At 44.9% G+C, this 21,858-nt stretch overlaps 1 protein-coding gene across 1 annotated transcript in view; it reads right to left on the bottom strand.

Moving 5' to 3' along the window:
- Positions 1 to 11,298, bottom strand: part of RIMKLA (ribosomal modification protein rimK like family member A) — a 33,325-nt gene extending 22,027 nt beyond the window's left edge. The window contains exon 1 of the mRNA XM_005678611.3: positions 11,014 to 11,298. Coding sequence (XP_005678668.2) covers positions 11,014 to 11,176 — 163 coding nt within the window. The 5' untranslated portion in view covers positions 11,177 to 11,298. The remainder of the gene's footprint in view (positions 1 to 11,013) is intronic.

Raw genomic sequence — 21,858 nt, 5'->3', positions numbered from 1 at the left:
GAGAAAGGAAGCAACACTATCAATTAAGTGGATAATAATCCATCAAGTGCTGCGCACTACCATGTCGTGCTAGGAGGAATATGTGTCATCCCAAACATGATCTGGCTCGTCCCAATCACTCTCCACATTTTCTCTGGTCTTTTTCTACCTTACCCCCCAGCATCTCCTCATTCGGAAGTTATTTTTATTCTTACTATGCCGCTCTTCCCTCCCTTTTAAAGGTCTTTGTTACGATGCTCAAAGAAAATTGCACCTCCACCCCATTAAGACTCACAGTCATTGTGAGGCCACCTTCTCTTTCCACCAGATGCTATTTTGAGGTCATTTAATTCAGTTCAACCTTTATTGAACTGTTGCGATGAGTCAGACACAGGAATACAAAGATGAGCCAGGTGGTCTCTGCCTACCAGGAGTTTATCGTCTCCTTATGGAGAAAGATACTGACATCATTCAGTCACTCAACACACATCTATCATTTCACACAGTCATTCAGTGAAGATTTATTGAGCACCTACTTTGGGCCAAACCCAGTGTTAGTTTGGGGTTTCCCCAGCAGGACTCCTGGAGACAAGGACTGAAGTACAAGAGGTTTATCATCAGGGAGGTAATTTCAGGAAACACTGGGAGGGGAGTGGAGAAGACAGTGCTGCAAATAAAAGGTGTCTTAGGAAGTGAGTGATGACCTTGGCACCCAGAGCTTAATCCTGCTGGGCAACAATAACAAACGGTCTAGTGCACACTCCTTGGTTACCACACCCAAGGGGCGAGGGAGCTAGTGATTTATAATTTTATATGTATTCTAAGTCTGGCTGAGAGCGGATCCAGGGGTGTGGTGTTAATTCCCTGGCCCTTCTGGCTTACCGTGCATGTGTGGACAAAGTGAGCTTCTGTAACCAGAGAAAGCCGTCAGGCAGAGATTCAGGTACTGATGGTTAGATGCAAGACAAGGGGTGGGGCAGGGGTGCCATCAAATGTAAGAGCAAAGCGCCGTGGGAGAGCCTCTGACAGTGAAGGAACATGCATCCAGGCACCGTCTTAAGGGCTGGGCACAGGGGCTGAGGTGTGTAAGTGAGACAACATCCCTGGGATTTAAGAAGAAGGAAGACAGACAACTGTAATTAATGTCAGTGAGGTTCTACAGAGCACCTGGGTATTAAGAAGAGTTATCAGTCTGGTTTGGGCAGGGGCTGGGGAGATTCTAACACAATATTAGAAGTGCTCTGGCAGGCATATATATCATATATATCAGGGCACAGTGACAGCAAAGGAGGAGGGGACAGCAAAGGAGGAGGGGACAGCTAGGTGATTATTTCTAAGAGAATCAAGGCAAGTTTCAGACAGGAGATGTCAACTCACAGTGCTTCTGGCTCAGAAGAAACATGTATAACTAATAAAAGCTTGATGTCTACCTCTTGTTGCAAAGGCATGACAACTCATACACACAGAGTTCAGGAATATCCCAGGGCTATCTGCAAAGGCCTTTCAAGAAGTTGCGGCCACAAGAGATGAAAGGCAATTCTGGCAAAGTGGATAAAGTCCTGGCCTCCAAGTCAGAGACCTGATTTAATTTGTGCTGTCATCTAACAGCTTGGCAAGACAAAAAATGTCCCTGGGTTTCAGTTTCCTCTTCTGTAAAATAGAAGAACTTGAAAACCTTCCTCTCTCCCTCACCTCACCAACACAATCTTTCCTGCAACCACAAAGACAACTCTCATCAAGCCCTTTCCCCTTTTCACGTCAGTCTCTCAAGACTCCAGTCTCCAAGGCCATGTCCCTGGACTCTGACCCACACCCACCCCAGTTTGGACACTGCCTTTTCTACTCCCACCTCCGTCTTCTCTGTGCTCTAGGGGACTCAGTTGACGGGACTCAATGGGCAGCAAATCCCCTATCCTTGACCTTTTCAGTGAGTGTTCCTTTCCTCTTCTTTTTTTGAGTCTAATTGACCCCTGCCTCTCCCCAGTGGCACTGCCTTCTTACTTCCTCCCAAGCTGTGGCGGTTTTCTCTCTCTTACGCCGGGGGTCACTGGGCCTGGAGGTAGGAGAGACGTGCTCCTTGCTTCTCACTGTGGCTTGACCATCCCCCTTCTCTCCTCCTAAAACATCCAGTCTGACTCTCGTCCAACCACATCACATTTCCCTACTTGTGCAGGCCTTCCAAGGCTCCCAGTCACTCCCCTGTCCTTGAAGCTTTAGCTCCAGACTCACTGACTCTCTTGCACTGTCATAGATACTGGTGACTTCAATATCCCAATGCAGGGGACCTGGGTTTGATACCTGGTCAGGGAACTAGATCCCACATGCAACTAAGAGTTTGCATGCTGCAACTAAAGATCCTGCATGCCGCAGGGAAGATCAAAGATCCCATGTGTTGCAACTAAGACCCAGCACAGCCAAAGAAAGAAGTCAATTAATTAAAATTTTTAAAAAAGAATTCTTCCGATGCCCAGGTCTCTCCATCTTTTGACTTCCTTTCCTTCAAGAATCCTGTCCATCACCCCAGCCCAGCCACCACTCCCAGTTACATTCCAGACTTTATGCGGTGATCATAACTCCCATCTCCGACCACTGCCTCCTATCTTTCCAGCTCACTCTCTCGTACCCCAGCTCCAGCCACACTTTGATACCATCTGGAACTACCATGCACGGATCCCCCATCTTTTTACTGCCCCTCACCCCCTTCATGCCCTCACTTCCTCCCTTACGCTATCTAAATTCCATAGTGAAGCACCACACATATACCCTCATGCCCTTGCACCCATTTCTTGCTTGTAACCCTGATCCCACTCTGCCTACTTCATATGTTCTTCTGTGCAATGGAGCATGGCTGGAGAAAAAATACACAAACCTGTGGGCTGGTCTCAAGGCCGTCCTTACTGCTGCCTGGTAAGCATTTTGTTTCCCTGGTCCATTCGCTCTCCCTCAACCCCAAGCAACTATTTCACACTTTGTCTTCTTGCCTCAAATCTTTACTTCTTCCTACCTCCTTCTCATTCTGACTCTTCCTATTTCAATGATTCTGAAGCAATCAGAAAAGAACTTCTCTGTAAGTTTCCACTAACACATCTACCCATCTACCTGTACCTGTGCCAATAGGTTACTTTCTCTGTTATACAGTGGCTGAAGTGTCCTTGTTCCTAGCTTAAGCCAACTTCTTGAAATATGCATTCGATCCCAACCCCTCTCAGGCATTTAAGGCAATGCTCCAGCAATTAACCTCCTTCTCCTAAATCTCCCATTTCCCTCTATCAGATCATTCACACTAACATAAAACATGGTGTTATTTCTCTCTTCTTTAATAAAAGCCTCTCAAATTCACCTTTGAGCAATATCTTAGCTCAAGCTGCTATTACAAAATACCATAGCCTGGGTGGCTTAAACAACAGACATTTACCTTGCACAGTTATGGATACTGGAAGTCTGATATTGGATACTGCCTCCTTGCTGTATCCTCACATGGCAAGGAGAAAGAGACAGAGAGAAAGATCAAGTTCTCTCAACTCTTGTTATAAAGGCATTAATCGGATCATGAAGACCCCACCCTCATAATCTCATCTACATCTCATGACTCAAAGGCTCTGCCTCCAGATACATTCACATCAGAGGTTAGGGCTTCAGCGCATGAATTTTGGGAGAACACAATTCAGTCCATACAAGTTATCAATCCATTCTTCACCTTTCCGTTGTAATAAAACTCCTAAGACTGTGTGTATATTCACTGTGTTCCATTACTTCATTGAAACTGCTCCTATCACAGTCACTAATGCTGCTGCTGCTGCTAAGTCGCTTCAGTCATGTCTGACTCTGTGCCACCCCATAGACGGCAGCCCACCAGGCTCCCCCATCCCTGGGATTCTCCAGGCAAGAACACTGGAGTGGGTTGCCATTGCCTTCCCCAATGCATGAAAGTGAAAAGTGAAAGTGAAGTCGCTCAGTCGTATCAGACTCTTAGCGACCCCATGGACTGCAGCCTATCAGGCTCCTCTGTCCATGGGATTTTCCAGGCAAGAGTACTGGAGTGGGGTGCCATCGCCTTCTCCTCACTAATGCTAAGCCCATAGTTTAAATGCCATGGTCAATTCTCAGTCCTCATCTAACTTGATTTACCAACCACAGCTGAAATAGTCTCATCATGTCTTTCTTTGAATATTTTCTCCACTCAGCTTCCAGCACACCACACTCTCCAGGGTTTACTTCTTTTACTTAAGATTCTTTGCTGGTTCCTCTCCCTCTCCCCGAGTTTCCCCAATGGCTCAGTAGTAAAGAATACACCTGCAATGCAGGAGAAGTGGGGTCCCTGAGTATGGAAGATCCCCTGGAGGAGGAAATGGCAGCCCACTCCAGTACTCTTGCCTGGAAAAAACTCCATGGACAGAGGAACCTGGTGGGCTATAGTCCATGGGGTTGCAAGAGTTGGACACGACTGAGTGACTGAGCATGGATTCTCCCTCTCCCCAACCACTGATCGGTGGAGTGCCCCAGAGCTCAGTCCCTGGATCTCTTTTCTGTCTGTAGTCACTCCTGGGAGATGTGTATGGAGATGCTTCTATTTTTGATATCCTCAGGCCAGGACTTTCCCCTGAATTGCAACTGATATGATAAACTGCCTACTTACCACTTCCATTTGGATGTTTAATGGGCACCTTAGGCAGTCCTGATCCTCACCACCTACCCAAACCTACTCCCCTCACACCCTTTCCATGTGAGCAAATAGTAAACCTGATTCTCACAGCTGTTTAGGACAAACATTGGAACTTTGAAGGCCTCCTTGCTTAGTCTTTCTTACATGTCCAATGTCTGATCCAGCAGGCAAATCCTGACAACTCTGTCTTCAAAATATATCCAAAATCCAGTCTCTTTTCCCCTCCTCCCCTGAAATCATTCTAGTCCAACAATCAGCATCCTTCATCTCCCACCTGAGCTGCAGCAACACCCTCCTAGGGGATCTCTCTGCCTCTGCCCTTGCTGCCATCAGTCTGTTCTCAACACTACGGCCAGTATAGTCCTGTGCACGTAGGGCAGGCCACATCACCTCTCTGCTCAAAATTCTTCAGTGGATTCCCAGCTCATTCCAGGGTAAGATAGAAAGTGCATCCGTGACTCACAAGGCCCTATATACGGGCTCCCCTCCCACCCTCACCCCTCTGACCTCCTCTCCTAATGCTCATTCTTAACTCATTCTGCTCTGGCCACACTGGTTTCCTTGTTGTTCCCTCTCCCTGAACCACCCTATCCTCGGATATCCCAAACAGCTTGTGTCCTTAGCTTCTTCAGTCTTTTACTTGAACTTCATGTTCTGGGTGAAGACCACTCCAGCCACCCTGTCCAAAACTACAATCCCTTCCCTCGCCCCCAGAAATGCACTATTTTTTCTTCCTCCTTCCTTCCTTTTTCCCTCCCTAGCTCTTTTCACCATATGCTAATATATTTTACCTCGTTTGTGTTCTGTCTCCCCAACTAGAATGTCATCTCCTCGAGAGGGAGGGATTTCTGTCTGGTTTGTTCTGATGCCTAGATCAATACCCTACACATAGTAGGCAGTCAACAGATATTTATCGAGCAAATGAATGAACAAAATCATAATACTGAGGGAGACTGCGTCTGTTCTTCCTCTCCATTGTGTCTCCAGCACCAAGCACAGCACCTGGCCTGGCACAGAGCGGGCACCCAATTGATACTTGTGGAATGAAGTTAAGGAATGAATAGGATTGTTGTGAAGATTAACCGACACATAAATGATATTAAACTATTAGGAGGAGAAGGGGGCGACAGAGGATGAGATGGTTGGATAGCATTACTGACTCAATGAACATGAGTTTGAGCAAACTTCGGGAGATAGTGAAAGATGGGGAAGCCTGGAGCACTGCAATTTATGGGGTAGCGAACAGTTGGATACAACTTAGCAACTAAAAAGCAACAGCAACAGCAACAACAATACCAGAGGCATAGGAATGAGGAACCATTATTCCTGTTTATTCTGCAATGCATAGTAACTTAACTGTATCCTTTCCTCACAATGAAATCTTACTTTTTAATAGTGAAGGATCAAGTAGAATTAGATTGAGAATTTTGGATCCTGTTGTAGTTTTGTAACAAAACAATATAAAATTCAAATAAGGTGAAGTCTCTCTGGGAAATAGGTACTGTGGCCCACCTATCTACTGGAGAAGTTGGTGGAGCGGGGATAAGCTTAGCAGTAATGTACCTGGATGTCAGTGGACTCTCTACTAAGAAGAGGAATGACAAGGGGGATGGATGGATGCAGATGACCTGATCTCTCTGATGATGGCTGTATCCCTTCTACCAGGCAAGCTTAACCAATGTGGTGGAGGGCATGGTAGTAACAACAAGTGATTCAGAAACCTATAAAGTAGGGCTCTGAGATCCACTAAGGACCCCCATCTACTAGTTCTAGAATGTTTTCCAATAGAGTTCATGAGCTGTCCCTAAAAATAGCTGTTAGAAACATCAACATAAACCACACTTCAACCCATCCTCAGTCCTGGAGGTCAGCCCACAGTAATAAATGTGGACCCACAGGGTAAAGATATCCATTCAGCACTCAGGTCAGTCTGGAAACATTATATGGTCGGTGCTTCCACCCACTCCCTGATCTTTCCACTAGTGCTGGATGCTGGTTTATTCGGATTACAGGGTGTCAGGCACAGGCCTTTAGCATGGACTAAGGCTAAAGATCAACCTTCGTGCACAAAGTTGAGCCTGGTACCCTTTCTTGCTAGTGTCTTCTTGCACAGTAATGGGAATCCATCCTTTCTCTACAAGGCCCCTGTCCTCTTTTGCAAGGCTGAGACAAGACCATTCCCTCATTCAAATTTAATTAAGATTTCTCCCCACCCAAACATCTTAAATCTTACACACCTGATTCCTACAAAGAACCAAGTGAGAGTCTCCCCAAACTACTTAATGTAAAGAACCTGACCTAGAAACTGCCATACAGCCACCAAGGTTTTAAATCTGAAAGTAAGGGAAGAATGCTGAATCATCCTGCTCCTAGGAGCCAAACTGTAACACATCCTCATTTCCAGGTCAGACTCATCTCTTCTGTCTTGGTATCTGTTCCTGAGTTTGGGGCTTTACTTGTTTCTTGAGACAGTTAATTGTAAAGACCGGTGGGTGGTCAAAACACTTGATTTGCACCAGTGACTCTGCCCTCAGATAAATAAACATCCTCATCACAAAAACAGTTATGCATCCAGTCATGAAATCCCAGACACAGCAGCTAATCACAGCACAAGTCTCACATAGCTGCATTAGCCTCTCACATAGCTGCGTTAGCCTTTAAAGGTACTTCATTCAATCACCCAACAAATGTCAACTGAAGGTCTACTATGTACCTGTTCTGGAGCATACATTTGAGCAATATCCAGTCATTTAGGGGGTGAGAGAAGACGAACTTTGTAAATAGGTAAATTACAATAAAATACAATGAATGCTATCTTATTTGGCAGCAGATGGAAGAGAAAGATGCTGGGGGCCAGTTAAGGAGTCAAGACAGACTTTAGAGAAAAGATGCATATAAAGGGTGAATAAGAGTTCCCCATGGGGCAGGGAGCTGGACCAGATGAGCATCTCAGGCAGAAGCAATTTCAGTGCAAGGGGCAAGGTGAACTCAGTGCAGGCTGAGGCATGGGATGGAGTGGAAGCAAGGAAACAGAAAGTGCTGAGCCCACAATTACTCAGTGTTGGTCCCTAACTGCCAGCCAGCACCATATGCCCAGACACCCTGACTGGGCACATAATTATCAGATTAATATGTAAAAAGAAACTTGGCCTATGGCATATGATAAATAATCCATGTGTTTCGTTTTGAATATTCCTATGTACATTTTGGTGCCATATTCACCACCACTATGTCCTCACGATTGAGAATAATTAACAAAAATGTGTTGAACGAATGAAGAACTTGTGGTTTCTAAGAAGGACATGGCGATGCACAGATTCTCATAATGCTACATCCAGCAGGAAGGTGCACGGAAAGTGTTTTCTACAGGATTGCTTCAGTCACCTGAAGGTCATTCACTCCTCCCAGTAGTCTCCCCATCCGAATCTATGCTCAGTAGAGCAGACCACTGGGTTAAAAAGAATAACCATAAAACCTCGCATTTGCAGCATTTCTTCAGTTTACTTGTATTATTCTGTTTAAAATAACTGCAGTGTTTAAATCCAAAACTTTGATCCTCTTGTCTAATTCTACTTCATATATAACCTGAAATTCTTATCTCTGGATTTGGGTTCCCACTAGCCTCCATGGAGGGAAGATGGGCAATGAATTTAAGGAACTGGTGGAGTCACTGCCCGTTCTTGTCTCAAAATGACCCTTTCATCTACTCCCACATGAATCTAAAGAAAGAATGGAAAGGAGCAAAGATATGAAGCAGGCGACACTTTAACTGCCTGAACTATCACATGACTCTGCAACGTCACTGTCTAGCCTCAATGTAACGTAATTCTGTTCAATTTCATATCTACTGAGAAAGGTATTGGGCTGGCCAAAAAGTTCATTTGAGTTCTTCTATAACATCTTACAGAAAACCCCAAACGTTCTGGCAATACTCTAGGTTGCAGATGTCCAAGGATACACTTATTCCATTATCACTGGCTGAGAATTAGAGTAGGTTGTTAACCATCCGTCACTCCATCTCTTTGATCATTAGGCTTTTCATTTATAAAATGAAGGGGTCAGAATGGATGGTCCCAAACTCCTTCCCAGCTCCCACAATAATTTTCAAATAGGAAAGGACATCAATACCACTGTAACTCTTTCTGGATTTCAAAGCCAGTAAATTCTAGAGTTTATTTCAGAGGAATACTTTGGCTTAATAAATTACCAACAGTTTTCTATAACTGACTCTAGAAGAAACTGGGAAATAGACTGCATATCTTAATTCATTTAAATACATTTATTGAGTGCCTAGTACGTGAGAGGCACTATTTAGACACTGTTACAGCACTGAGCAAAGCAAAGGAGCCCAGTCTTCTCATGGAATTCACTTACTTGTGCTTTAATTAATCCCCCCATGCACCACACACCGAATAAGTCTTTTGACTGCTTTGGACAGCACAAACAGTGACCTAGTAGGTTTGTTTTATGTGTTGTGACTTGTGTGGGGCAATCACTGAATTAGCAAAAAGTTAAAACTGCTTCAAAAAGTAACTGTGTTCATTTTCTTGATCGACTAGGCAAATAACTATGTAGATCTTCTTGTAGTTTAGAAAGAAGTAACTACTAGCTTCTGAATAGACTGAGATACATTCACACAGGAATCCCAGCAAAATTTTAAGACACTAAACAAAAGAGTAGAAATGTTTCCTGCAGCATTAGAATTTAATTTTCTATTTTCCTATGACTGTTTAAAATGGGGTTCTAGATACAAAACAGAGAGCATTCCCCTACTCTTTCACAGAATGCATGATGCGTCTATAAGAAGGAAAATGATGTAGAATGATGTGCCTGTATCTCAAAAAAGGCATCTTTACAGGCTGGGGAAAAAACAATTTTAAAGAGCAAACTCTTGGGGGTGGAAAGATGTATATACCAGATCTAGATCAGTAAAATGTGACAGATCACTCCACTTAAGCCCAGTACTGGCAGATGATTTTACAGCTGGAGGAACCCTAACCCTTAGCTTTATAAATGAGAAAGCTGAGATTCAAAGACATAGAGAGACCTGGCTAATGCAAAGCCAAGATACTTGTTAGCAGCAAAACCGTAATAACCCAATCCTGCTGATTCCTTATCTAGGAATCCAGTTCAGCATTAACTACCTGTGAGAATTTTTAGCAAATCAAGACTAGAGAGAGGGAGCCCTTGATGGTTGACAGCCACTCTTTTAGACTAAATGTATATGACACCCACTGTTTGGAGTATATTTCTCCAACAGACTATTCAGTCTGATACTACTCACGAAGATTTTTTATTAATTTAAGGATGAAACATCTAGAACAGATATGGTCCACTTAGAAATAGGTCATATTCAAAATCTCATATGTATGTAGCCTGTTTAGAAGTTGGGTCCCCTTTCCCCTGCCAAAGAAAAGTAACAAATTATGAGTTTATTTAACAGGCATGGTTGAAACAGTATAAATGGTATTCCAAGAAGCACTCTCAGTGGGCCCAAAGCTCCTTGAGTCCTGGACCCCTCTGGTTACCTCCATACTGGAGGCTGCAGAGACTCAAACACTGCCAGCCAGGGGAAGGTTCTTAAACCAGGATTCTTAAACCAGAAACTGTTTATATTAGGATAATTAAGAATATCTAAAACCACACAACCTTTTGAGGTCATGGCCACAGCTGATAACCGTGTCTTACCGCCCCTCTCCCATTCCCCACTCCCCAAATCTCTGGAACACAGCAGCGGAGAAATCGATGCAGCCAGAATGGTCTCTACCTGAAATCTTGACTTTTCTGGAATCAGAATTTAATACTTTCAGAGAGGAAGATCATTTTAAAGAAAACCCATCAAAGGTCTCCTCTCCTACTTTACACTAAAGAGGTGATTCTAATCTTTCTCAGATTTCTCCCCATCTGCAGGTTTCTAGCTTGGGAATAATAGTGCACTGCTGATGCTTGGACACTCTTGGAAAACTTTTAAAAACATTCATCTTAATGGAAATTTTGTAAATTTAGTGTTGGATCTTATTAATCTAAACTGGCAGGGTACTGAAGCAAGCAGAATTTGCTAATTTGGGGTTAGCTTCATTTTCCTCGGACCTCCAGGCGACTTCAGGTGAATTCAAGTTCCTTCCAGACTAAGTCTCCTAAGTGAATTAAACCCCGTTCTCAAATCTTGCCCTCAGGGCAGATGCTGGTGGTCAAAAAAAGCTCCCAAGGTTAGGGAATTTCTCTAACCCGAAGAGGTCTCTCGGGGGAGAGCGGCAGGTTTGGGTGACCCAAAGGAGACTTGGCCGGGGGAGGCCCGATGACCGGGCCCACCCGCTGGTTCTCGGGGACCCCGGAGCGCCACCCCACCCTCCCGGGCCCACCTAGCTCACCGAGGTTGCCGCCGACGATGGTGACGGCGATCTGGTCCATGAGCACCGCCCGGAAGCGCACGTCCTGCTCGGAGCAGCGCTGCCGGAGGGCGCGCAGGATCTGCACCTGCGGGTAGTCCTCGCGGATGCGCCGGTCCGTCAGGAACCAGAGCTGGGAGCACATGGCGGCCAGGGCGGCGGCGCCCGGAGGGGCGCGGGCCCCCTCGGCGCCCCGGGCCGCTCGCTCGGGCTGGCGGGCGGGCGGCCGGCGTCCTGGCGAGCGCGCGCCGCGGCTCCGCTCCCGCCGGTGCGCCAGGCGCCTCTGCAGCCCTGACCCAGCGAATCTGCCCGGCCACTCAGCGCCGCCGCCGGCCCCGGCCAGCCAATCAGCGCGCGGCGGCGGGCGCGGGCCGGCCCCAGGGCCAGCTGCAGAGGCGGCCGCGGCGGGCGGCGCCCGGGAGGGGCGGCGGGGCCGGGGCCTGCGGCGGCCGGGGGAGGGGACCCGAGCGGGGCTGGTGGCCGGGGGGAGCCCCGAGCGAGACAGGCAGCGGCGACACTGAGCGAGGGCATCCCTGCCCCGCACTGGACCCCGGTGGGCGTGGCGCTGCCGGCCTGGGTGGGGCGACCCGAGCGGGAGGGGTCGGGGCTGCCATCCAGGGAAGCGGAGAGGGTGTCCCGGCTGACGGACTAATGGTCCGCAGCGGGCAGCGGGATGTTTCCCAAAGGCAGTCCCTAACACCTAGGGGCTGGGTGCATCTGCGGCCCCTACAGAACCCAGGCAGGGCCCCGAGGACTTCCTAAGGGAGACTCCAGGGCCTGGCGAAGGTCATCCAGCTAGGCCCCGGGTTTAGACCTTGGCCTTGGACTCCTGTGCCCAAATCGTGGCCTTGAGCTGGGGAGCGGAGAGAGAAGTCGGGAGTTGGGTTGTTTGGGTTTAGGGTCCAGATAATTTGAAGGTGCATTTCTGAGGGTCTCCGGTTTTCCCTCGGACACCCGCTCCCAGGTTGCAGCAGTTCTGGGTCTGTAGAATCTCAATGTGAAGAAAATAGATATGAGTCGTTTTAGTCAGAAGGATGACTAGCTGGTCTTCCCCCATCCCTCTAGACCATACAACTGAGTCATCATTAAACACTGTCCTTGGCCCTAGCCAATTGCAAATTCTGCCAGCAAACAGCAGTGTTTGTAGCCAGACTTTCCTTTCTAAATCACTGCAGGACTGTAAGTTAGCCATCTTTGGAGATTGCATTTTTCTTCCCTCTCATTAAAATATTTGTCCTTTTTTTTTTTGGCTTAGGGAAGTGAAGTGAAGTGAAGTTGCTCAGTTGTGTCCGACTCTTTGCAACCCCCTGGACTCTAGCCCACCAGGCTCCTCCCTCCATGGGATTCTCCAGGCAAGAATACTGGAGTAGGTTGCCATGCTCTCCTCCAGGGGATCTTCCCAACCCAGGGATCGAACCCAGGTCTCCCGCATTGCAGGCAGACACTTTAACCTCTGAGCCACGGCAAGAGGAATTTCAAAGCAGACCAAGCAATAGCAATTTAGAAATGGGGTAAGATATCTCAGGTACTGTATAGGCTTCACTATATATATATATTGCAGGTGTGTGCATTTATTTACCCACTTGATGTGCCTTGTGCCGTTGGAAAAGTTCCAAGTAGAATTTCAGAAATTAATTCTTTTTCAAGCAGTGTTAAGTAAATCCTTTTGTATTGCAAAATACTCCCCACCATGAATGTATTTTCTTAAAGTAGCAGAAATCTAGTGCCCCATGACTTAGTAACTTTCAGGACTATCTTCCATCCACAGATCAACTTGGGCACTAGAGACTCTGTCTTCTACCTTGACCATTTCCTTAATGTCCCATGTTATATATTTTGTAGACCCAGGAAGCAACAGTTAGAACCGGACATGGAACAACAGACGGGTTCCAAATAGGAAAAGGAGTACATCAAGGCTGTATATTGTAACCCTGCTTATTTAACTTATATGCAGAGTACATCATGAGAAATGCTGGGCTGGATGAAGCACAAGCTGGAATTAAGATTGCTGGGAGAAATATCAATAACCTCAGATATGCAGATGACACCACCCTTATGGCAGAAAGTAAAGAGGAACTAAAGAGCCTCTTGATGAAAGTGAAAGAGGAGAGTGAAAAGGTTGGCTTAAAGCTCAACATTCAGAAAACGAAGATCATGGCATCTGGTCCCATCACTTCATGGGAAATAGATGGGGAAACAGTGGCAACAGTGTCAGACTTTATTTTTTTGGGCTCCAAAATTACTGCAGATGGTGATTGCAGCCATGAAATTAAAAGACGCTTCCTCCTTGGAAGGAAAGTTATGACCAACCTAGATAGCATATTGAAAAGCAGAGACGTTACTTTGCCAACAAAGTTCTGTCTAGTCAAGGCTGTGGTTTTTCCTGTGGTCATGTATGGATGTGAGAGTTGGACTGTGAAGAAGGCTGAGTGCTGAAGAATAGATACTTTTAAACTGTAGTGTTGGAGAAGACTCTTGAGAGTCCCTTGGACTGCAAGGAGAGCCAACCAGTCCATTCTAAAGGAGATCAGTCCTGGGTGTTCATTGGAAGGACTGATGCTAAAGCTGAAACTCCAATACTTTGGCCACCTCATGCTAAGAGTTGACTCATTGGAAAAGACTCTGATGCTGGGAGGGATTGGGGGCAGGAGAAGAAGTGGACGACAGAGGATGAGATGGCTGGATGGCATCACTAACTCGATGGACATGAGTTTGGGTGAACTCCAGGAGTTGGTGATGGACAGGGAGGCCTGGCATGCTGCAGTTCATGGGGTCACAAAGAGTCAGACATGACTGAACAGCTGAACTGAACTGAATGCTTTCTACTTGGCTTCTGCAGTGTCATACATAGGATGGGTATAAGATGATCAGAACCATAGTTGTCTGGAACAATAATGTGTGTATGAGTCAGTAAATTTAGGAATTGCTTGCAATCCATTTTCATAGTCATCTTCTTAAGTCAAGAATGTTTAATTCATATGCAAATGGCTACGAAGGTCTCCAATTTTCTCCAAAACCCAGGTTTGAGGAGAACAGGATCTGGGGAATCCAGATGTTGTCATCACTTCTTCTCTGTCTTTGCTCACCCTCCCTAGAAGGTTGCTACCACTACTGTGATCTCTTTTATAGGATGCATGATAAGCGAGGCCCTTGATAGTGGCATATCCAGTTAGGAGATCGCTAAGCTTATGTTCCCAGGTGGTGCAGTGGCTAAAAAAAATCCTTCTGCCAATGTAGGAGATGCAAGAGATTCAAGTTCAATCCCTGAGTTGGGAAGATCCCCTGGAATGGGAAATGGCAACCCACTCCAGTATTCTTGCCTAGAAAATTCCATGGACAGAGTGCACTGGTGGGCTATAGTCCATGGGGCCACAAAGAATCTGACATGACCGAGCAACTAAGCACACAGACAATATTTCTTCATAAGAAAGAAAGAGAGTGAAGTCGCTCAGTTGTGTCTGACTCTTTGCGACCCCATGGACTGTAGCCTACCAGGATTCTCTGTCCATGGGATTTTCCAGGCAAGGGTACTAGACTGGGTTGCCATTTCCTTCTCCAGGGGATCTTCCTAACCCAGGAATCAAACCCAGGTCTCCCAACATTGCAGGCAGACGCTTTACCCTCTGAGCCACCAGGGAGGTCCTGGTGGGGATTATTTATTTCTCTTTATAGTCTATTTCTTCAGAGATGACTCCCGAATTCAGTTTTAACCCTGACATCTCCTGAGCTTCAACAATAAAAAAACATGCTGTCCTGCCATCACCTCAGTGTCGCTAGAGCTAAACTCATTCTTTCCCCCTTCGTTCCTGATTCAGCTGTCTTAAACAATAAGGAAAATGTATTATCTCATGTAACAAAAATCTAGAGGTAGGTAGCTCAAAGGTTTGTTCATTTAACAGCTCAGTGACCTTCTTAGGTACTCAAATTCTTTCCATCTTTCCACTCTGACTACCTAAGGCCAGTGCCCCTCATAGTTACAAAGTGGCTGCCATAATTCCAGCTGGCACATGCGTGCACATAATGTCCAATGGAAGTAGAGAAACGGTTTCTTCCCATGTGTCTCTTAGTTAGCAGGGAAAACCTGTCTCAGAAGACGGTAAGCAGACTTCTCACACTCTCCCACGTCTGAACCAGTCACCAGCAGGGAGTAAGAAGCCATCACGAGTTACTTAATGGTGATTTTCCTCTGTGGCTGAGAATTGAAATCCCACCATCCTCAACAAGCACATTTAGAGCTAGGTGAATCCCCGGGCAAAAATTACTGTTCTCTTAGAGGAGGAAAAATAGATGTTGGGAGGACAAACAATGGTGTTTGATACAGATGGGTAATAAGGAAAATGTATCAGGAAAAGCCAGGTCAGGCTGTGGTAACAAGTGATTCCAAAGTGGCTTACAACAATGAAGTTTTATTTCTTGAAACACCGAACATGCCCATAACAGATCAGTTTGGCATATTTGAGGTTGTCTTCATGCCAGGACTCAGACTGATAGAGTCAGCTTTTCAAAAAAATAATCGTATTTATTTATTCAGTGTTTTTAGCTCTGCTGGACCTTCATTGCTCTGCGGTCTTTTCTCTAGTTGCTGCGAGTGAGGGCTACCCTCTAGTTGTGGTGCATGGACTTATTGCGGTGGCGTCACTTGTCGCAGGGCACAGGCTAGAGAGCACATGAGCTCAGTTGTTGCGGTTCCCAGGCTCCACAGCTGTGCCACACGGTCTTAGTTGCTCCACCGCATGTGGGATCTTCCTGGGTCAGGGATCAAACCCATGTCTTCTGCCTTGGCAGGCAGATTCTTTCCTACTCAGCCACCAGGGAAGCTAGAGGAAGCTTTATCTGGAACAATGTTGGTCTCATGAAAAGGGGAAAATGATGATAGTGAATCACGTGCTGATTCTTGATACTTCTGCCCGGCACTTTTACATGTTAGAGCTCACGTTTTGTTGGTCAGAGCAAGTTCACCTGGTCAAATCTGACATCAGTAGGGACCAAGTCTAAGGTTAGGGAAGTATGATCCTTTCCTGGAAAGAACAGCAAATATTTGTAAAAAAGAAACACAAAACTGTGACCAACAATGTGGACTGCCTCACTCAAGCATGAGAAACAGCCAAATCCTACTCTGCTGGTCATCTCTCCTCTCTTTAGAGTTCCCAAGGGAACTATACAGAAGAAAGAAATTGGAATAGGAACCAAAGGATCGTTTTATTCATAGCTGAGCTAGCACCCAATAACCTCCAGAGAAGAACTCTGCCAAAGACTGAATCACATGGCTTAGGTTTAAGGCTGAAGTGAAGCTTCATAATTCCCTGCTCCACCTCCACCCTCTAGATTTGGGGACTGTCATGTGTAAGCATGCCTGCAGAAAGAGAGGAGAAGATGATCACGTATGCTAGCAGACTGGCTTTACTCATCCAGGTGTGCATCACATAGAAAGTGGACTGGTCCTACTTGGAGCAAGAGCAGCCCTCCTGACCATGTGACCCCTCAAAATAAAGTGACCCCAACCGCTGGTGAAATGTGGACTCATTAGTGGCCTGGGCTCTGACCAATCAGGTTAATAACTTCTTCCTTTTGAAGGTAGCTAGTCACAGGGTAGCGGAGAAGGCAATGGCACCCCGCTCCAGTACTCTTGCCTGGAAAATCCCATGGATGGAGGAGCCTGGAAGGCTGCAGTCCATGGCGTTGCTGAGGGTCGGACACAACTGAGCGACTTCACTTTCACTTTTCACTTTCATGCATTGGAGAAGGAAATGGCAACCCACTCTAGTGTTCTTGCTTGGAGAATCCCAGGGACGGAGGAGCCTGGTGGGCTGCCGTCTATGGGGTCACACAGAGTCGGACACGACTAAAGCGACTTAGCAGCAGCAGCAGCAGCAGTCACAGGGTAGGGTAGAGGAAAAGGGAATTCCTTCTTGTTCTCACATTCTCACTTTTGTTTTCTCTTAACCATTAGGAAGAGGAGTAAACAAATGAATATTTGTTGTCTATTTGCCTCCTCATCTAGACTGTAAGCCTCTCAGGAACAATGGTCAATGCATTGAGCATCATGTTTCCACATGTGGTAAGTACTCAAGTTTATGCTGATGAAGTTACAACTGTCATGTAAGAGACATCACTGCAATTTCAGTTGACAAAATTGTGGTCAGTTACAGATGTACTAGGTTTTGTGACCTGGGATTCTGGAGCCCTATTTCTTGTCTTACTTCGAACCTTTACTATATACTGGCACAAAAGGATACTGAAATGTGGGTCTCCACAGTGGAAAGAAAGTGAAAATCTTCATAAATTTTACATGTGGCCCCAAACAGATTGATATGCCAAGTTAGAAGAGTTAATTGACCTCAATAAATTAGAGAAATGATCATCAATAGCAGGTTAAAAAGATAAATGGAAAGCAGGACATTGAAAGGGCAAAAGAAGCATCTCACACTCAGGTTCAAGAGAGAAAAAACTGGCCACAAAAAAAATGTGTCCAAGAAGACCTGCTAGACGTGGCAGACCAGTAACAGAACGAGTATAAAATTGGCAGTAGCTTCCCTGGTGGCTCAGACGGTAAAGAATCTGCCTGCAATGTGGGACCTGGCTTGATCCCTGGGTTGGGAAGGTCCCCTGCAGAAGGGAATGGCTACCCACTCCAGTATTCTTACCTGGAGAATTCCATGGATAGAGGTGCCTGGCAGGCTACAGCCTATGGGGTTGCAAAGAGTCAGACACAACTAAGTGACTAAGACTTTATTTCTTTCATGTTAGCAGAAGTCGATGAAACCAAATTCATCTTCTTATCCCTGGGACCTAGCATGGTGCCTGGCATAGAGTGGACATTTGTAAGTAGTTACTGGGAAAAAATGTATGGCTTTGGTCAGATTGTTCATGATATTTCATTCCTCTGCAAAGCCTTTGCATGACCAATGTCTCTCTACTCTTCAAGACCCAGCTCAGATGCAACTCTTTCATGTGATCTTTCCTAAAATTCACCCTACGCTCACCTAGAAGAAAAGTGCTCCAGTTCCAAATCCTCATAAGCAATTAATAAGTGCTAGCTTACATTAATTAGTGTTAATATGTATTTAATTATAATTATAAAATATGATTAATTTTATTCTAGTCATGGGCTCTTGGTAATTATTGGGTGAATGGTAACTCTCAGATTATGACAATCCAATATACATAATTTCAAAATTATTGAATTGATAACTAAAGGAAAGTGTCTCAAATTCTAGAATTGTTCACCACTGGCACTGACTCTCACTTTTCTTGGTCTAGTAATCCAGATGTCAGCTTTTCCCACATCCTCTGTTCAAGCTCCCCACCCACTTATTCCTTCTCCCACCAGGGTCTTAGGGAATAAGGCAGAATTTACTGAAGGGGACACATGATGTACACCATGTAACCTGTAGCAATTCACTTGAAAATTGCCTACAACATACCTCTTTTTCCCAGAGTACTCTCTGCTTCTGCCGCTAGGGATCTTTTTCCACCCTGCTCCCCAACCTCCCAGAGCCCTGGGCAGATTCCTCAACCTTTTATTATTGGGAGGAATGCATTTTATCCCAGTTTCTACTTCCAGACTTGTGCTCCTGACAAGTTACTTGTTTATAGGCCTTTCAATTAGCAGACCCATCTTCTTCAAGAAATAGAGGGGGGTTACAAATAAATTTTCCTCATTGCAACTATGGTTAATACAAAATGACTAAGTAGGGTTAGTCAATGAGGTCTTCATTAGAAGCTTATTGGAATCAACTTTTTTTTTTCTTTTTAATCAGCTTTTGAAGATGAGAATAGATACAGCTTTGCAGGGCAGAGTGCAAGGAAAACATCCAGGTGGTTGCTAGCAGCTGTCATGCTGTGGATGAACTGGGTTCTCAGAAGCAGGGAGAAGTTTTTCGTTTTCAAGGAACTTTCCCTATCTCTCTTGTGACAAGGCTGCATATTTGCTTATCTTGTTCTTGGCCAGCCCTAGTCTCACTCAGCTATAATCATTAAAGATAGATGTTTGTTGTCTCAGCCTTTTCTAGCTCCTTCATTTCTGACAAGTCAAGAATTATGTTAGAAGCCTCAGCACTCTCTTTGCTTCCCTCTCTTGTTAGGATACAGGCTATACTGCTGTAACAAAGACCCCAAAGACAGTGACTCTACAAAGAACTTATTTCTCCCTCACTTAATAGTCCGGTAAGGTGATGTCCAGGATGAAGAAGTAGCTCTTCTCTCCTTGTTCTACCTGGGACCCAGGTTGCTTTCATCGTGGTGCGCTCCCTGCTCCAGGGGTGGTCAATGTTGGCACGTTTGAGGCTGGCTTTATTAACTGCACCTGTATTTCAGACCTCTGGAAGGTGAGGGTAAAGAAAAAGTGGAGACAAGTAGTTTCCTTTTAATGTTGTAAATGAACAATATACTCCTAACTTCTATTTACATCCCAAGAACTTGGTCACATGGTGACATCCACTGCAAGGGAGGCTGGAATATATCCCTTAATTGGACAGATATGTGCTCATCTAAAACTCAGTGGAGGAGGGGAAAGTGCAAAAGTGAAAGTGTTAGTTCCTCGTTCTTGTTTGACTCTTTGTGACCCCATGGACCGTGTAGCCCGTCAGGCTCCTCTGTCAATGGAATTCTCCAGGCAAGAATACTGGAGTGGGTAGCCATTCCTTTCTCCAGGGTGTTGAAACTGGGTCTCCTGCATTGCAGGCAGATTCTTAACCATTTGAACCACCAGGGAAGGCTTGGGTGTCTATTATTAAAAGGAAGAGGAGAACTGGAGGTGGGGATTATGGTCAGTTTCCAACATACCTCCCTATCCCTGCATGAGATAAACTTCTTAGCATGGCATAAGTGACCCATTGGACCTTTGGCTTTCCTGTAATAATATCAAATTACTTGAACTGCCCTGAATATGGTTTTGTGTGTCTAACCTACATGGCTTTTCATGGTGAATCTTGCTCATCTTTCTTTGCCTGCTACAACCAGCTCAAGCAGCATCTTTTCGAGGAAGTCCTCCTAAACCTTACTTCGTTTGCCGTTAAGTGAACCTCCTTTGTGTTCTCATAACAAGCTATGCATTCTTCTCTCCTGTCCAATTCCCCCACTATCTACACAAGTTTGAAATCACCTCTTTATGATTCTGTTTCCATCTAGATTGTAAGCAACTTGAGAGCAAATATGCTATGTTTCAGTCTCATTTATATCCTTAGCACCTAATTGAGCTAAATTCCTTTTACCCACCAGGTAAAATAAATTGCACGTTCACTGATCCTTGCATGTCCACTGAGTTGTAGCTTTCATCCATAATGGCCGAGCTGTGTAAATGGGCATTTTTTCCATTTGAATGGAAGCACTAGCCTGAAACCCCTGCTGGTCTAAGATACCGGTCCTCCTATATTTTGGGAATTCCTGCCTTAGGAGGCCCGAAGACCTGTTTTGTTACTCCTTAGGGGCCGACTGCTAACACAGAACCAGGGCCGCGACAGCCACAGCTAGGTTAATTTCTCCCAGTTCTACTCCTAGAGTGGGCTCTGGATATTTGCCCCTTATCACTGGTTCGTCCTGCTAAGACTTTATGATGCCTGACCTATGAATAAATTTGTCCATGTTAGGATTAAAAAGTGTCATTGATACCTTCTGTTTGAAGCTAACTGGTCCAAGATGGGAATAGAGTCTCAGCTTTGTGACCTATCACTGAAACAAAATGCAATCTGTACAGACTTTATTTAGTTGAAGATATTTATTTGTATATCTTTAAATATATGTGTCTTTAAAATATGAATATCTGAGTATGGAAAATCAATATATTGAGAGGAATACTCATTTGGTAAATGTTCTTTATGTTCCAAAAGGCTTAACCAGAAAGATCTTAGGATTTAATCTCTCTCTCTTTTTTTTGGTGTAATTTTGTTATTGTTCAGTGAGGCAGCTTATGAGCTTTCCTGGAAAATGTTCTATGTGCACTTGAAAATAATGTGTATTCTGTTGCTTTTGGATGGAAATTTCTGAAGATATTTAATAAGTCTGTCAGTTCTAATGTGTCATTTAAGTTCAATGTTTCCTTATTGATTTTTCTGTCCCTTGATCTAAGTGGGTGTTAAAAGTCCCCTGTCAATTTTTCTTTATGTTTGGTAATATTTGCTATGTATCTGGGTGTTCCGATGTTGAGTGAATGTGTGTTTACAGTTGTTATATCTTCTTGTTGGGTTGACTGCTTTACCATTACGTAATGTCCCTCTTTGTCTCTTGTTCTAGTCTTTGTTTTAAAGTCTGTTTTATCTGATATCAGGATTGGTCCCCAGATTTCTTTTTGTTTCCATTTTCATGGAATATATTTTCCATCCTCTCAGTTTTCAGTCTTTGTGTGTTTTTAGATCTGAAGTGAGTCTCTTGTAGGCAGCATATACGTGGGTCGTGTTTTTATCCATTCAGCCACTCTGTGTCTTTTGATTGGAGCATTTAGTCCATTTAAATATAATTATTGATGGATTCCTTATTGCCAAATTCAGACTTAAATTAAAGAAAGTGGGGAAAACCACTAGACCATTCAGGTATGACCTAAATCAAATCCCTTATGACTATACAGTGGAAATGAGAAATAGATTTAAGAGACTAGATCTGATGGACAGAGTGTCTGATGAACCATGGATGGAGGTGTTTCATGACATTGTACAGGAGATAGGGATCAAGACAGTCCCCATGGAAAAGAAATGCAAAAAAGCAAAATGGCTGTCTGAGGAGGCCTTAAAATGGCTGTGAAAAGAAGAGAAGAGAAAAGCAAAGGAGAAAAGGAAAGATACAAGCATCTGAATGCAGAGTTCCAAAGAATCGCAAGAAGAGATAAGAAAGCCG

Source organism: Capra hircus, chromosome 3, assembly GCF_001704415.2.
Source record: "Capra hircus breed San Clemente chromosome 3, ASM170441v1, whole genome shotgun sequence".
NCBI classification, from domain to species: domain Eukaryota; kingdom Metazoa; phylum Chordata; class Mammalia; order Artiodactyla; family Bovidae; genus Capra; species Capra hircus.
Note: the sequence above shows the minus strand (reverse complement) of the source record. Positions and strands in the feature narration are given on the sequence as shown.